A 17,728-nucleotide genomic window follows, 5' to 3' on the forward strand; every position below is an offset into this window, starting at 1 on the left:
AATTCCTGGTACAAACCAAACCCAAACAAGTTTTTCAGAACATGCACCCAGCAGAGAAAACCTGCATTCTCACACAGCTTTATGATTTTGTTCTGTGAACTACAAGACAATCAAGAAATCTACAGCCTTATACACATTTCCAAAAGCAAAAATTTCTAAAGATTCCTGTGTCATCTTCAATTTTTCAGTGAAATGACATTGGAAGCATCTTATTTCTTAAGGACTAAAGGCAATAATAAATACAAACAGTCAAGACAGGTGGTATCACAAATTACAGGTCCTCACCTCTGAAACTGTTATTATTATAGCCACCATCTATTTGAAGTGAAATCCAAACTACACATTGCTGTGTGCCCCAGAAATAACACCTCTGTGCTGACTAGTGTCACCTAAATTTCCTCTTTATGTGAGATATTACCCAAAGCATTTTCCACTTGGTATTATTTACAAATAATTTCCTCAACTTGAATGAGATAAAATGGAATTCAATAATATTCAACAGCCACATTAACACTCACCATTTCCAAATCTCCATCAGCAACTGCTCTCAGGAGTTTTTCCACCTATGTATGAAGAAAATAATTTATTTGCTTTGTTAGTATCAGTATTAAGCAGAACACAGAATATCCTGTGTCCTTTGCTAACCTCCTAAGCTCATGCAGTAGGATTACTGCTGGCCCATTTCATATTTATTGACAAAGTTTTAAAGGAAAAACCTTCCTCCTTTATGAAATAGAAAAGCTGTACAAGGCCTGTGGCCATTTGATGATCTCTGACTTGCTTGGTTAAACAGTACTTATCTAAATTGAAGATATGTGGCCCACCCATAAACAAAGCCATGTAAGCTGATATATATTATTATACTGCTCCAGCAGCAGCTGCCCTGTGCATGTCTGCGTGAACCTAACATTAAAAATCCCTACTCAAGGCAAATTTCTACCCTAATAAACACTAATACTGTTTGGACTTTTGCTGAGCTACTCTATGCTACCAGGAGCACAAAGGATGGCAGGTTTTATTGAGCTATTTGAGAAACAACAGTTTAAGATGGAAAAGATGCTTTCCAATTGTTCCCTTTACATCTGCAGATTGCTGATATATTCCTATGCTAAAACCCAAACATTTACAAACCTAATTTGATTGTAAGTATGAAATTTGTTTTCTTACTGAAAATCTGGAAAGATAAACATATCAAAGGTATGCATTAGAAAAAGCACCAGCATTAGCCCAGTTAAGTGTAAGGTCAAGCCAGGTAATGCCTGGGCTCCCCTGCTGGGTGAAGGTGCTCTCCTGTTCACAAGCTCTGCAGGGGGAAAAGAGACACGTGAGGCAAGAAAAGGTGGAAGGTGCTCTGCAGAACACTGGTGCCATTCCCCTGAGCCCTCAGATTGCTTGTGAAAACAGGAGGAGGAGATTAACTTGTCTCTTCACCTCTCCTCTAATTCTCTACTCTCACATGAAGGAGTCGAGATCCAACCTGATCAGAATGGAAAAGGTGCCAGCAAAAGGGCAGGGAGAGCCCATCAGTCCTCTCACAACTCACCTGGCCTCTACAGAGTGCTGAAGGGTCATTTAATAAGCTTTAGGAAAGTCTGTTTCAGCATTATAGCAAATTATTCCAGCACTGTGTCAGAATCACTGAAGATGCTGCTGTGTAAACACACTTGTTTCAATAGTAAGGAACATCTTGCAAGTTGGAGATGTCATGGAGTGACAGCTACAGTCACATTTCAGTCTTTTTCTAGAAATGACCACCTTGCTGAGTGTGACAGTGGTGTTCAGCAAGGCAAAGGCAAGGCAAAGAATAAGACTGAAGTTTGTGTTTTATTGCTCTGATCTCTTCCTTCATGGTTTTAGATGAAGAACAGCACACAAACAGCTGAAAGATCAGAGGGCAGATTAAATCTCTCCATTTTCATCTTCTCTTAGAAAAGCTGCTAAGTTTTGTTTTATTACTACCTTTCTAACACAGGATGAAAGTCCTTGAAGTCATGCACTGGTCACTCTGGGCAGAATCCAGGATTCCTTGATTTTTTTTTTTTCCTTCCCCAACCTTGAATGTCTAAAAGTCAGCTGTCTAAATCTAAGCCAGGCATTTAAACTCCCTCCCTGGTAACTACAGAACACAGTGCAGTCAACAAGTAACACCTGAGTGCAACACAGGTCAAACTAAGCACGTCTGAGATGAACTCCTCTCTGGAGTTAATTTCCCTTCACTGACTAAGGAGGGGAAATAGATGTTTAAAGTGAAGACAACTGCCTTCCAGAAGCTGGGGGAGCTGAATCCCAATCTCCCTGCATACACAACTAAAATGGACTATATACACTAGGGAGGTCTGTGCCTCCCCTAAACTTCCTCTAATCATACAGGATAATGTCACTGGAGAATGTAAATGTCTTAATAATTTTTCAGGAGTCAGTCTTATGCCATACAAGATGCCTAACAGTAATAGCAAGCTCTGATAATTTCTTTCCAAAAATAACAAGTTCCTTACAGTACTAAAAACTGCCTCAGGCCCCAGCAGTGGTACAACATCTGTTATGCAGCTTATAGATAATTTATTAAGAGTACTTAGGGCAAAATGCCTGCTACATGCATTTCCCCATCTTTCCAGTTTGTTTTCTCACTCTTCCATGGAACAGAACCTTCCTTTAAATGTAAAAATAGAAGAAACAAATCTACTACAATTCACCCACATGGCCAGTTTTTCAGCAGCTGAACAGAAATTGTGCATGGAGATTTTAGTTCCAATAGAGCAAGTCCCAAATTTACAGTCCTGGTTCTTTCACTCTCTCTAAGGCATAATAAAGAAGCCAATATGAGTGGCTCATTTAAGAGTTTAATTCAGTATTGATTACAAATGTCTGACTGGATGCCCTTAATCCAAGGTGCAAACCTTGAAATCAGAAGAACTGACCACATCAGTTTTCCATTCCTTCCAGTGGCATTCCCTTCATGGAGTTCTCTCAGGATCAGGCTCTTGCCTCTTTGAGCAGGGAGCCCAGGTGAAACTTGGCAAACAGAAATGAACTAAAGCTGGATTACAGAGAAGGTCATTAACCCCAGGGACCTAAGGTGTAAGCAGTTTGAAATCTTTTTCCCTGGCTTGAACTAGTGTCTTAGCACTTGGGTGTGATAAATCTGTTTCTTCAAGGAAAAATAATCCTCAGTCTATGAGGAGAACTTATTTAGAATGCTTGACTCTGTACAAACAGGGAGGTACAGCCCTAGACTGAGCCTCTCATAGAGCAACTCAAGTGTGAACTCATATTGTCCAGTCAAAATGTACATCTCTGTGTTTCTTCAGTACTTTTAGGAAATTGAAACTTTTGGCAAGAGAAAAACCTTTTAATAGCAGGAAAAGAAAGAATTTGAATGTAGTGGTGATATTGAGAGAAACAAACATACTTAGGCGGTCAATTTGGGAAAAATAATGAACAGGCAGACTAGGAAAAATAAAGAGAAGCATCAGAATGAGTGGTGATACAGCAATCTTAGGAAGAGATAACAAAGTATGCATCTGAGGTTCCACATGAAAAAAAATCAGAGGATGTAATCTGGTGTGGACACAGCAAAATCAGCAAGCACATACATGCAAGGTATTTAATATATGCTCTGTACCTCTTCACTTGTTAGAAATTCGATTCCTATTGATTTACCTATTTTGAAAGCTTGTCTTAACATTCCAGTTTGTTGTTTGCCAGCATGCCTGCACTAGTCTCTTTTTCCTGATAGATTTTGTAAGCTAACAATGGCATTTAATTCCCAGACAGGACAGCCAGGTCCTTGGGGCACTGACTGCCACTATAGTTTTTTAAACTTCAACAAATTCTCAAATTACATAGTTGGCTTCAATAAATATGAACAACTACTTCAGAGATGATGTCAATTTTTCCCCAGAAATAACCAACAGAGCAGTTGATACCATACAAAAATAAGTGCTCAGGTACTGAGATGACAAGCCCCTGAGGACAGCAGCTATCATTTTCCAAATAAGACAGAAGGCTATTCCTGAAGAAGCAGTTTAAAACACTGTGGCAAAATATCACTCTTCTAGCTTCCTTCACTTTGCTTACTGTCAAAACTTATACCTCAGTCTTACCTCTTTGTAACTGTTTTTTACTTCTTCCTGCCTTATATCAGTTGATGCTGATGACAGGCTTGAGACAGATGATCCTCTGCTGAAAGTTTCTGTTGAGTGCTGAGGAGACCTAAGCGGTGACTTACAGTTGGAAAAAAAACATATAAAAATCAATCAAGCAAAAAACCAGAAAAGGTTAAATATCAAATTAAGGAGGTTAAGCATAGGCACAAAACTCGTATGGGCTGTTACCTCAGAAGCACTCTGTCCTTTTTCAAACGTTAGGTAGTTTAATTCCATCAACGACAAAATCTGCATAAAAATATTAAAGAGAATCAATGAACGTAAAGAGAATCAACTTACTTAAATAGAATCAATGTAACTCCACACAAATTAGCTGACAACCTAATAATTACTAACAGATTATGAGTGAGCAGATTAAAAGTACCCATTTACAAGTGCATGTTCTATCCCACAGAGTGTATTCCCGTTGCTGGAGTTAAAATGTGACCCTTCTTCCTCAGAGTGAAACACATGTTCTCTTTAGTAGTGAAACCCTATAAGCAGTGAACATCTACATCTCTGTGGTGTTGCATCAGAAAGAAAACAGGCTGGAAGATAAAGAGGAATACCTTGGAATTTAATGCACACTGTAGGGAAGTTTCTTTCATCCGGTTTTGAATTTCTGGGTTTGCGCCATTTTGCAAGAGCACTTCAATGATCCCTTGATAGCCCCAGCGAGCAGCAATGTGCAGAGGGGTGTCTCCCTTCTCATTGCCTATATCCAGTCTGCAGGAATGCACATCATAGTACACTAAAGCCTTGACACACTGGAAAGAAAAGGAAAGCTATCAATAAATTATAGTGGTGTGTCTCAGGTCAGACAACAGGCACAATCCTAAAAGGTTTGTTTTTATTGCTGCTCATGTAACCCATTACCTAAAGAGCATGCTTTAGTGATTCAGTGTCATTAAATAAAGAGTTAAATAACTACATTTGCAAAGCACTATCTTTAATGTGAACTCACATTAAAAATTGCTATGAACTATCAAATAAATTCCTAATTTAGAGCATTAAACAATTTAGCCTTCAAATATTTTTATTTACTTTTTAAAATATGTAAGTTTAGTGCAAATTTGCATGAGTTTAATTCCATTCCATTAGAATGCCTATTTGGTTTGTTACAAAACAATTACTTACATCCTCATGACCATAAGTGCAGGCTAAATGAAGTGGAGTATTTCCATTATTGTCCTGAACATCAGTACTTGCCTTGTAGTGCAATAAGAGCAGCTTAAAAGAAAAACAAAAGTAGACATTTAAGTAACTAAAAAATTAATGTACAAACAATTATTGCTCTGCAGATTCCTTTAGGGTTCTGGCATGATGAAGCACTTCATGAGACACTAGCTCTGCCTCCTGTTTTAGACACCACCCTCTTGGCACTGCAGAACTGTTTATGCCCTACCCTGCGAACCAAAAAGTCTCTTCTTAAATATTCAGAATTTTAATTGAAAAAAATGAATCCTCTACTGCAGCAAACACTGCAATATACTCACTGCATCATCTGCCTCGCATTTCAAGAGCCTATGCAAGTGAAGACACAGCTTAATTCCAACAGTGCTAATTGAAGAACATCACATATACTAATTTCAAGTAGACAATAATTACTATAGTTACACAGTCTATCCCAAACACAGTGTGAAGCATTTAACTCAGTCCAATGACTGCTATGGTTTTTCTGTCTCAAGCAAGAGCAGAGATGCTCTCCATTTGTATTATGTATTGGACATTTGTGTTAATAAAGTGGATGAATTATCAGGCATGCATAGCTGCCAGCTGGTTATTACCAATGGCTGGCAACCTTGCAGTATAAGAAAAAATAAAATGTCTTGAAAACTACAATGATGAAAGATCATCCATTCTGACAGCTTACACAGTTCTAGTAAAAGCTTCTCAGAAGATCTAAGTGACAGTAATAGTAGAAGAGCTTAGTAAGAGTCATGTATTTATTATTTAGGTTAGGTGTTGTGCTTACTGTAACATTTTGGTATCCCTTCTGACAGGCGAGGTGAAGGGGAGTTGAACCGTGGTAATCTGTAGCATTGACAATGGCTCCTTTGGCTACGAGTAAATCCACTAATGAAGTCTGACCTTGGAAAACAAGCATTCAGAGAAAGGAATAAACTTTGCACAGGAACATTGCTACTTTTCAAATTCAAACAGCGACTATAAATCAAGATACCCTACATCTCTACATACTTTGTTTCCATGTACTATATATTCACTGCCTTGGTATTTGGGATTTTTGCTGCAGATTATTCAAGGTCAAGCCCCATAAATGAACCTCCAGTTAAAAGCAAGCTATACTTGTATCCTATGAGTAACAAAAGAAAATATTTCGACTCAATATAATAACAAAAAAGGAAATTATAAATAACAAACCACCCATTAAGAAAATAATACATCTTCTAATAAAAGGAAGATAAATTACATAATGAACATTACAATACAGATGTTACAAACCTACAATGCATAGACAGCTGCAGGAGAAGGAAAAGAGTCATTTCTCAATCTGCCAGTCCTTTAAAACAAGACTGGTTTCTGATGACACATTTTTACTTTTTTCAGAGCTGAAGAAAGCACTGCTGTGGTGGACACTATGGTAAAAGAAAACAGCCAGCAAACAAAGAAAAACTCAGCCATAAGAAACTGAGCTTTAAAGAATATAAAACTTCAGTCTGTGCCCAGATAGAAACAGCAAAGTTTCAATAGCAAAGAAGCAAAAAAAAAAAAAAAAAACTTAATGCAAAATTCCAACTTTAATACAAAGGTGGAAAACAGGCTGACATAAAGACATAAAAGCAAAAGGAGCAGGAAACACTAGTGAAGAAAAGCAAGCCCACTCACCACAAATAGCAGCTATATGAAGAGGAGTGTATCCCCGGTCATCTCGGGAAAAGGGGGTGATAATGGAAGGGTCATTCAGTTTCCTTTAAAACACAATGGGTTGAAAGCAGCTCAGTTACCCAGGTGGAGGTGGGAAGGAGAAGGGAAAGGGATAAGTTGCCACAAAAAACTGATTTTTGAACTTCTTATCTTTTTACGTTGATGAATTATTCCATACAGAACTTTACATTTTGTTAAGAGAAGTGGGTTCTGTAAATTTGATTCAAGAGAAGAAACACCAGTTTTACCAAAGGACACAGCCTCCCTCACAGAACTGGTGGGTTCCAAGGGATTCTGTAGTCTCCCAATATTTCTCCTGTTTTTTCAAACCACGCACATATGTGCTCTCTACTACATCCTGAAGTGCTACCGAATCCCTCTATAACCAAAAGCAGCATACTTTCTTTAGCAAATCTTAGATAAAGGCTTTTACACAGCATCCTGTGTAGCTATGGGGATGAAGAGTGCTCACCCAGAAACCAGCTTCTCGCATTTGTCACAGTAACAGAGTGGGTGACACATTTTCTGTACAGTGTCCTTATCACTGTCACCTTGACTTAGCAGCCGCTCCACTTCCTCCTGATCACCTGAAGCAATATGCTACAAAAAAAACAAGAGAAGAGAGAATGAGGAACCAATATAAAAGGGCTCCTTTTAAGAAAATAACTAAGAGTAATTTACTGAAGCACAAAATGAAAGGAACCAATTATGAAAGACGTATTCAAGCATTAGAAAGCAGAAATGAACAATGTCACAGCACAAAACCCCTTAATGGGCATTCAGTATTAAAAAGAAACTGTTCTTGGCTTACTTCACTTTCTATAAAAAAATTAAAACACTTCCTATTGTTCTCTTTAGACTCAATCATGAAATTGAGCTCCCTCTGTGCAAAAACATGTCTATAAAATTACTAAGTCTCCAGCCATAAGCTGTGAACACATATAATTAGAAGCTCTGCTTTGTGTCCTTGTATAGGCAAAATTCTTTTAGAATGACAGTATGAGATTAACAGATAATATGAAGTAGCTGTCAGGTGACCACATTTAAATTATTTCAGAAAACTCTTTCAATTTCAAGCACTAAAAGCTGTGAGACACAGCCAGATAGTAATATCACATCTGTGCATTAAATGGGCCACACAGTACCAACAGCAGTAGCATTTCATCCTCCTTTGCTTCTATATCTCATATAACGTGTGCTGAAATCCATAAGATTATATTATGTTAGTAAGGCTTTGGCACAGAAATGTACTCAATTCAAGATTTTTAGCATCTACTAAAACACATTTCACAGTACTAATGTAATTAACCCTCCACTGCATTCCAGAAAATTACAGAAAGAGAGGAATATAAACATGAAATATGCAAATACATACATATTCTGCCATAAAAGTTATTAACCTTAAACAAGCAGTCTATTGGTGCAGCAGACATCTGGGACAACAAGTTCATCCTTTGTCTTAAGAGCAGCTTGTCACACAGACTCTCAGATTCCTGAAAATAAAACACATAGATTGATTATCTATACAGCCATTTACAGGTAAAGGTGCAGCACCTTAACAGTGGAATTAACTTTTAAAAATATTAAACGCTGTACTTACCATATATGAATTATCAGACACCTGTGAAATCTGAATCAGTTTCACATTTCAGATTCTGAGACATTAAAGACTGGGCACCCACAGAAATAATAAGTAGATGTTCACCATAATATTCCTTTACTGAAATTTGCTGTGATTTAACTGAACAATAATGAAATGATGGCTATACCAATGCAGCAAGACTAAAAAATACATATCAAAGACAGCATGAACTGCAAGAGATACAACACAGCTTTTTCAAGAGGAGAAATTACAACAAATTCACATAAAACGTGCACTGGTGGCTACTAAAAAAGATGACCCAGATACAACTCTGACTCAAAGAATGCTGAACTCTCTGCTGCTTGCTGAAAAATAAAAGGTTGCACCAGGCAAAGCATTGCTCTCCAGCAGATTCATTTGTGAAGTATTTCCTACTTGGTTTGAGCTAAGCAGATGCAGTGCAACCCTTGCATCAGTACTTATTCTCTGAGACAGCTGAAGATACACTTCAGGATGCACTAAAGAATATAAATGCCTCCAAAGCCAGGTGAAAATTATTAAGTGGAGTTAGATTTTGAAATGGCAGCATGACCCTCCCATGAAATAAAGCAACAACCTAAGGAAAACATTTTCTAGGAATGCAGATGGAAACTTTTGTAGATGGTTGGTTGTGATCAACAGCTGCTTATGGTTGGCAGTAATGCTGTTGCTGGATAATGGCTCTCTAGAAATGGGAAGACTTCAGCCTCCATAAAACAGAAAACCACTGCATTTAAGATACCCACCCCTGTATCAGGCAAACTTCGAGGGTTTAGGATCTGGGCTATGGCTTTTGCAATTAAAGTCTGTCAAGACTAGATGTAAATGAGTAAAACCAGTCTGACTCCACTCCTAACATTAGTAAATTAGAATGAAGTTTAAAGTCTCATGAACTGCAAATAAACAAGATCAGTTTCTAGAAATTAAACTACTCATGTTTCAAAAACAACATAGATGCCTTTCATAAAACTGCCTAAAAACACCCTTAAGAGTATAGAAAATAATGTCATTAAAAACATTTGTGAAGAGATGGAAGGAGTTTTTTTGTACTTCACAGGAAGTTGTTTGTATTTAGATACATAAAGGTAACAAATATTCACCAATCTTTTCAGATCTAAGTACTTCAGCTAAGGATACCCAAGCATATCTTTTCAGAATTACAAGACATAACACTAGTGTCCTTGGATAGATTCTTCACTATGAACAGGAATAGCTTCCCTAAGAAATATTTGATCAAAAATTTAACTTCTGGTACAAGTTTCTGATGTCTAATCAGAATTTCTGGTGTGGGTGCTCACAGAACACATTATACTTTCACTGTGCAGAATCTAAGTAACCATGAGCAAGAACTACTGTAATTTTAGTACTGCTCCTTCCACAGTGTGTCTTCAGGAGAAGTGTTCCCCAAGTGGAATCATTATTTTAAGAGAGTCACATGAGACAGCAACCCTAATGTAGCAGCATTATATATTTATTATATAAATCAGAATATAAAGAGCCCAGGTGAAACCATATATCTCCAATAATGAAATATGGAATGACAAAAGAATCAGATAATGGGTGAAGAATTAAGCAAGTTTGGGCCTTCAAAGTCAAAACTCACTTGTACCAGCTTTACTTGCAGCCCAAGAATTTATATTTATTTTAAAAAGAAATTAATTCAAGTGGGACTTGCAGGTATTTTAAGCATAAGTTGTCTAGAAAATACACACCCAAACATGAAGACCTTTTTATCTAATACTACTCTGTGTAGAAAAAGGAAGTATTTGTACCCATGAGAGAGTACCTGCATAATGATCTATCCCAAGTCATTCTCAGAGAGTACAACTGATGACTTGGAGAAAATACAGGTGGCAGAAGCCAGGAGAGGAAGTCTTGAACACAAACTGAGACCAATAAAGTGTTTGGTGGGGAGAGGGAATAGGGATCATTTCCCCATCTCAAGCTCTTCCCCACCTACCACTCTTTCCATACATGAAACAAAATGCTGCCTTATTCCCTCATGGCTGGCTCTGACTCCCTATTGTTTTATACCTCACTTGAACCCCCTGAACTACACAGTCTTACTACACATTAGCTGTGCATAGGAATTAGCAGGCATCCAATACTCATTAACAGGAATTCTAATTAAATAATGTTGACAACTCCCAGAAAACAGAATTGACTCTCTGGTCCTTTACAGCCTCCTCTCCTCCCCACAACCAAAGTGTCTAACAAAGACTTGCATGACCTTGGGTGAAGGGATTTGGCAAGAACATCCTAAGTGCAATTCACTTACTGACATAAGGGTGAGAACATGCCCATTATCCCACAGGGTACATTAGCCCCCTGCTGAGTTTTCTTTCTGGAGTTAGCTTCATTATGGATTGGACAGCAACATTACTCAGCTGCCAGAAGATCCATCTGAAGCCAGCTATAAAATCAAGCATAACCACATAAGGGGCTATAATGAAGCCCCAGGGCACAGCCATGCTCCTGCTCACTTCAATCCCACACCCCCTTCCAGCACAATCTGGAGAAGGAAATCATAGGGCAGCAAGATGACAGCTTCTGCTGCTTCAAAGCTAATCTCCTTTACCAGAGATTAAAGGAAATATCTCAGCTGGTAACTTTATGAAGTGAGAGCAATGCTCCTCCACCTCCTCACTATTCTTTTTCCATTCCTGTCTCAGAGTCTCTCTCTTCATTGCACGCCACCTTCTCCTATACTGGAGAAAAGGGTGGTTTGGCTCTTTCCTTCTCAGCTGTGTTGAGGGCAAGTTGTCACTCACTTCATCCTCAGGGTTTTGCTGCCTTCCAGCCAGGCTGACTCCAAGGAAAGGCAATGCAAGAGGATTTTGTGTTGCACATTCACCCTGAAGTGAGAAAGTTTTCTATGCCTGGAGATGACCTAGCTGAAGTATGGGCAGAAACACAGCTTGCTCTTCTTGTGGTGCAAACACTAAAGCCTTCTCAAATACATAGTTACCTTTCCAGACAGGTGTCTCCCAAAGAAATAAATGTAAGTACCTTAATGGCAGTGGCACTTCAGTTACAATCACTTGAATGCAATCTCAGTATAAAAACTGCTATCCTTAGCTAGAGGGAGGGATAGGATCAGGCATTTAATAGGAAACAGCCTTTATTCTAGAAATTTAAGAGCAGTACATTGTTTTTAGCTTGCTGGCATTGTTGTGGAAGACAATTCTACTTTGGTGTCAGTTCTCCATTCAGAGCACCAGCTTTGCTCTTTGTATATTGATTGTGAATGACAGCCAAGTGACTGCAGAAAGCAAAATCATATAGCAGGTTGATTCTTTTAAACTAATACTTTTATTTTTTTGAACATAATTCAATATAGCATTACAGAAATACCACTCTCACAAAATATGAAAGAGTGTTGGGTTGATTTTTTTTTTTGAGTGTACAAGACAAACCTGCACAACAGGTTCATGGAAAAATCCCAGAAAAGAGCAAAATCAAAAATAGCAAGAGGTCAAAATGTTACTTAAAGTGCTTCTTCTTTAAGACTGTGCCCCAGGTTGTCCCATCCCAAGCCCTGCACACTGAGCCATTATTCTGGCCCCTGCAGTTAGATTCCAGTGCTTTACAGTTGGGCAGACTGAGACACACTGAATTCACTCTGGTTCCAAGTTCACTCCTTTTGACTTCCACATCGGCTCAGGAATACCTAGTTTTACAACAGCAGAAAATTTTACAGGAGTGGTAAGACTGGATTCCTTGACTAAATAACCTACAAAGTTCTAAAATCATAGAAGTTTCTAAAGTCACATCAGCATCACCCTTGACTGGCCTGCAGGGATGTGAACAGATTGACAGCAGGTCTAGCTGCCTAGTAGCAAATCTCTCATGCATCCACAAATTTCCTACCCCAACCAGATTTGAGATCCCAAGAGCTAAATTTGACCTTCAAACACCATCTTATCAAAACCCTGCACTCCCCCCTAAGCCATCAACTCAGTGCAGCATTGTAACCTGCACTGCAAACACATGGAATTCTTTGAGTACGAAGATCTGCTGAATAACTCTAAATTACACTGCTATCTCCATTCTGCTAGCACAGCTCAGTGTTTTAGAATTACACAAAAATTTAAGCTATGCCTACTCTCAAGTACTGCACTGCTTTCACAACCATGGTAGAGTACAAACAGGAGATACCAAACATTCTAGAGACTCATCTGTAGAAAACAGTGCTGTCATTTTTCCTCTAATCATATGAGGAGGCAAACTTGACATTTAAGTACTTCCTCAAGAAGTATAGAAGAACAAGTATTGGTACACAGCTAGAACTTCATTATAATCATTTGGGTAAATTCAACATACTCATGTTTTTAAGCAAAAAAAGGCAATTCTTATGTTAGTTATTTTTTCCTCTGGCTGGATTTACACCCACAATGGTATACAGAACTACAAGTTATCAGACATTTGACAGAGTTTAAGAGTAGCTTACTGTTGATCTGTCAGAGAGGTTGCCTTGTCGGATGTATTCTATTGCAGCCTCAATTGAGGTTAAGCAGTATCCCAACTCATCCTTCACCGAGCTGCAAAGCCTGAAGTTCTTTATGTAACTCAAGTTGGCCATCCTGAAAAAGAAAAAAAAAAAAAAAGAGTTAAAGCTATGAACCACTAAACATAAGACACTTGCATGGCATATTGCAGCTCATCTTAGGCAATCCAGGCAGGCAATAGGTGTGAGTTGGGAAAAAGCTTCTAGAAAGCTTGTTAGGCCAGCAATATGGCTGTTCTGAGCTTGTAGACTGATCTGAACTCTACTTATCTCATATATTCTTAAATATTATTCTTAATAAAAAGTTATTAACTGGATAGAAGGAATATGAAGGATAAGGACAATAGCTGGAGATTAACATCTTTGAACAGAGTGAAGCAAAGTTTCAAGCACCACAGTGATAGCTACAAGCTAAAGGCCAAATGCTGATCTCAGAAATACAGATTATACCAACACTGAGAATCAGTTCAGGTACAGCTGGAAGGTTTAGACAGAATTTTACTGAAAATGAGGGGACAAAGGCATAGGCTAGCAGGAAGTAATTAAACAGTCCCAGCTAGTTTCTCTGTAAGACATGCACCAAATCTTGAAATGCATAAAGGCTGCACAGAGAATCACTCTACGAAGGCTTTGCAGATGTGGTAGAGAGATGGCCTCCCACTACAAATGTTTCCTAGGCTGAGAATCAAAACAAAGATACATTCCTGAGAGGTCCTTAATTTAGTTACATGTATAACACATCTTTGCTATTTGTCCTATAAAATATTTTCTGCATTTCAACAGGACCCCTTACACTTTCAGTAAGTTATTACTGTATGTTCAGAAACATTTGTCCCTACAGCACCACTACACAAGATGGTAAGAAGGAGTTCTGTAGAGCCAAAATAGTTAACGTACCAGTTTGGGATTTCTGTTTTTACAAGCAAATACAGCAAAACAGAGAGAAGATCATCTGCACACATGGTTTCCATGTTAACTGAAAAAAGAATTCACATTTGGTATTTAGTCATGTTATGGTTCAAATCAAGAGCAATAACTCTAAAAGGAGTTCTGCCTCCTAAGGCTAAGGGCCAGCTCTACTAGTAGAGAATGCATGGAGAACCCAGGGCAGGCTTCCAGACATTCTCAATCTCTCACTGAAACAGGCTGTCAGGAGCCAACACAGATGCAGTTTGTGCAATACAGCCTGCAATATTTGACTAGCATCCCTCTCTTCTCACAGCAAGAGCCAGAGCACTAGCTCAAGATTTCTAAAGCTCTTGAGGGCAAAGACTATGCTCAAAGTTGATACATTTTTCCATAACCCAGCAGTCTTCCCAGAGACAGGAAGAGATGAAGTAGGGAAAGCATAAGTTCACTGTGCTACTCTATTTGCTTTGTACAAGTATCTTCTCTTTTCAAGCTAGATAAAGTAAATGCCAGGTTAAGAGGATTGTGTTTTCACACCACACAATCATTGCTGTAATCCACAGCAGCACATTTGTTTGGCCGCACCCAACACTGCATTTTGCAAAAGATGCATCTCAAGAGTATCAATTTCAAGATATCAAAGAGAGCATGGACTAATACACAAGAATGATCTAGCAGCAATCTTTCAGTGTTTAAAATTGATCATCATCAGTGTCCTGGCAAATGAGAGCCTCCCACATGTCCAAGCTAAAACCTACACAAGCTAACCCAGCACCCCACAAGAACCAGCATTGACACGTGTACCTTGCTTCCCTTTTGCTCTCTTTAGAGACCTTAGAGACTCCAGATCAATTGTGTTTGATCCCCAAGTGCTATCAAACACTTGTTCATATACTAAAGTGCTTTGTGTGTGATGGTTAAGTTTAAAACTATTAATTCATTAATTACTGACCTCTTTGGCTCGGAGACTGCATAATAATTTGTACAACTTTACGCAGACAAAGTAGCTTCTGTTGAGGGGAAGTACATTTGTTCAACTGACCCAGTTCTCGCTTTGCACGTGGTATATTAAAACTACAAAATAATTAGAAATGAATTATTAGCATACAGAGTTCCTCTGCAGGAAGTCCAAAGCCCAAGTTTTAACTTGGGCAGAGCTGAATTGAAGAATGGTTCCAAAATATTCCCACTTCTACTCCAAGTGAACCTGCATTTCTGTATCCTGAAGATGGAAAGGGAAGCTTAAAAACATTAAAGGAGACAACCATCAATGAAGATTGTCCTCATATAACACTTGCCAAGCTTTAATTTTCCATCTCAGATGAACAAAGTATAAAAAAAATCTTGCTCATGTCTGAAGGAAGATACTTTTTTTGCTGGCATTTAAGACAGGATCTCAGTGACTCTTCAAAGAATCCACAGTCATCTCTCTCACCTGAACTCGGGCTTCACTCCAATGTCCTTTTGCTGCAGGTCTTGAAGGCTCCTCGTGATTTTATTAAAATCAGCATCCTGATCAATAGAAAGGCAACAGGTTTTTTAAATGCTTTAGATGAACGTAACTAGTATGTAGCAATTAAAGAAACTTACCTCACTTGCCTCAATTGTCCCCACATATTTGAAGACTAGATCATAAATAGCATGGTGGATATACATCTGTAGAAAAAAAAAAGTATTTTAGGCATGAAAGGGAGAGTTAAAAACAGCTTGCTAATTATTTTCCTTCATTTCAGATGCTTACTTCAACTGCTTGTTTGATCAGATTCATCTGCTCTTCTTGCTTTGCAAGCATCTTCTAGAAAAGCAAAGCCATAAACAGCAAGAGAAAGTCAGACAATTTATTGCTTAAGTAACACTGTACTATGTATCTAGGGGAGTAAGTCTTTACCAAGTGTGAATCTCTCAAAAGATGCTGCAGACATTTGGTATAAAGTGCACTGACAGAATCCTAGGAGAGAGAAAAGATAAAAGCTGTCAGATTCAGGTTAATGGGACTCAGAGGAACAAAAATAAAGTCTTCCCTGTCTCAAAAGTGCTCAGTATGGTAAGAGTTTTAACAATTATTGCATTTACTAAACAGTTCAGATAGTGAAATTCTTAAATGCAAATTACCACTTCTCCCTCCTCCCCTTTCACAACTCTAGGCTACTGTGACACAGAAAAGTTCACTAAGACAAAGATAATAGCAGCAGTGAAGTGAATTATATTTAGCAAATTAGACATCAGGAAGGAAGATACTGACTATGTAGTGGCGGAGGCTTTTCCTTTCGTGTTCTTTAATTGTTCTATAGAAAGATGCTATGTATTTATCAAATCTCTCACAGTGCCTTCCCAAGAACTCTCTAACATCTTCAATGTTTTTAAGCAAATAGGAGTTTGATGAAGCTGCAGATTCACCTAAAATAAAAGCCAAGAATTAACACAGAGTTAATATATATGCATGGTAAAATGCATTTTCTCCCTGCATATACAGCCAGCTTGTGTGCACTGAAACATTAATGCAGCTTATTGCACCTTTAACAAGAGCATTACCTTTAATTAAGAGAATTTAATGCATCACATTAGAGCAGGCTCCCCTGCTTTTTATGTCAAGTATTTATTTGGAATAGCTAAAACAGATTTCACATGTTTTTTTACACTGGGATAATTTACTACCCCATGCACTCAGCTTATGAGTTGTGTAAGTCAAGCTTGAAAGTAGAAGAAAAGCACATTACAGTGTTGACTGAGTGCCCATGCAGGAAGTCAGGGTGCTTTAAGTGAGCTGCAAAAATCCCATCTTGGATTTTTACATAACCTATTCTTTATTTAGACATGCTTTCTCTGAACTGGAGAGCAAAGTTGCTTCATGTAACATTAAGCCAAAGCCACTTTTCTTCTGAATAAGACAACTGAATCCCTCCTTCACTTAGAACTCATGTTGCTTTTCCAGAATTTTTTTCTAGGCAAATCTTTCATTTGCAGTCAAAGGCAACCAACTAGTAAGAGGCTTAAATCATTCTTTTTATATTACTTCTGAAACTAGAAACTCCTTCACTTCTGAAAGACTGCAATACAACTATATTAAGTAATGGCTATAAAGAATATCACAAGAATAATTTTTGAGATACAGATTAATACTTAGAAAATTTAAGGCTATATGAATGGCAGCTAGGTTGTTTTTTTCCCCAGACAAACTTCCATACTTCCCTCACAGTACTACTTTCACTCTACCCTAGTACTACTTCTCTTTGCATTCACTTGTTTCAAATATTCTTATTTATTTAGGAAGACTAACATTTTTATTTCAGAAAAAGCTGAAGCTTCTAAGCTTCTTAAGGAGCTTCTGTTCTTCTTAATTAGTAAACACAGATTGTTATACAAGTTCACAAGGACATGCTGTTAACATTCACAGTATTGACAGTAGTCTTGAAAATAGTGTTACAGCCTTAAGGAGCACTTCCAGTACAGGACAAAAATTAAGACATTCATCTTAATAAGTTGGGCAACCAGCAGGAGATTGCTACTTAACTCTGCCATACAGCTTCTGTCCCCCAACAGTGATCATGAAAGGATTTACCTCTCCAGTTTTTTGTGCATCCACCCTGCATTTCAAGACACACATAGTCACATTTAAGATTAAATCCCTTTTTTAAGCAGTCAGCACTAAATTGAGCACTG

The 17,728-nt window shown here is 38.1% G+C and overlaps 1 protein-coding gene across 5 annotated transcripts in view; it reads right to left on the reverse strand.

Annotated features, from left to right (window-relative positions):
• The window catches only part of ANKRD27 (ankyrin repeat domain 27), a 55,058-nt gene that overhangs the window by 12,706 nt on the left and 24,624 nt on the right, over window positions 1-17,728 (reverse strand). For all 5 annotated transcript variants that reach the window (XM_069026556.1, XM_069026554.1, XM_069026553.1 and 2 more), the window contains exons 5-21: window positions 16,311-16,465; window positions 15,957-16,016; window positions 15,810-15,863; window positions 15,659-15,724; window positions 15,504-15,580; window positions 15,021-15,142; window positions 14,057-14,135; window positions 13,103-13,235; window positions 8,432-8,524; window positions 7,504-7,631; window positions 6,993-7,075; window positions 6,121-6,236; window positions 5,283-5,375; window positions 4,715-4,912; window positions 4,335-4,394; window positions 4,104-4,223; window positions 519-563 (exon numbers count right to left, since the gene is read on the reverse strand). In XM_069026556.1, coding sequence (XP_068882657.1) covers window positions 519-563; window positions 4,104-4,223; window positions 4,335-4,394; window positions 4,715-4,912; window positions 5,283-5,375; window positions 6,121-6,236; window positions 6,993-7,075; window positions 7,504-7,631; window positions 8,432-8,524; window positions 13,103-13,235; window positions 14,057-14,135; window positions 15,021-15,142; window positions 15,504-15,580; window positions 15,659-15,724; window positions 15,810-15,863; window positions 15,957-16,016; window positions 16,311-16,465 — 1,682 coding nt within the window. The remainder of the gene's footprint in view (window positions 1-518; window positions 564-4,103; window positions 4,224-4,334; window positions 4,395-4,714; window positions 4,913-5,282; window positions 5,376-6,120; window positions 6,237-6,992; window positions 7,076-7,503; window positions 7,632-8,431; window positions 8,525-13,102; window positions 13,236-14,056; window positions 14,136-15,020; window positions 15,143-15,503; window positions 15,581-15,658; window positions 15,725-15,809; window positions 15,864-15,956; window positions 16,017-16,310; window positions 16,466-17,728) is intronic.

Source organism: Aphelocoma coerulescens, chromosome 11 (assembly GCF_041296385.1).
Source record: "Aphelocoma coerulescens isolate FSJ_1873_10779 chromosome 11, UR_Acoe_1.0, whole genome shotgun sequence".
NCBI classification, from domain to species: Eukaryota; Metazoa; Chordata; class Aves; order Passeriformes; family Corvidae; genus Aphelocoma; species Aphelocoma coerulescens.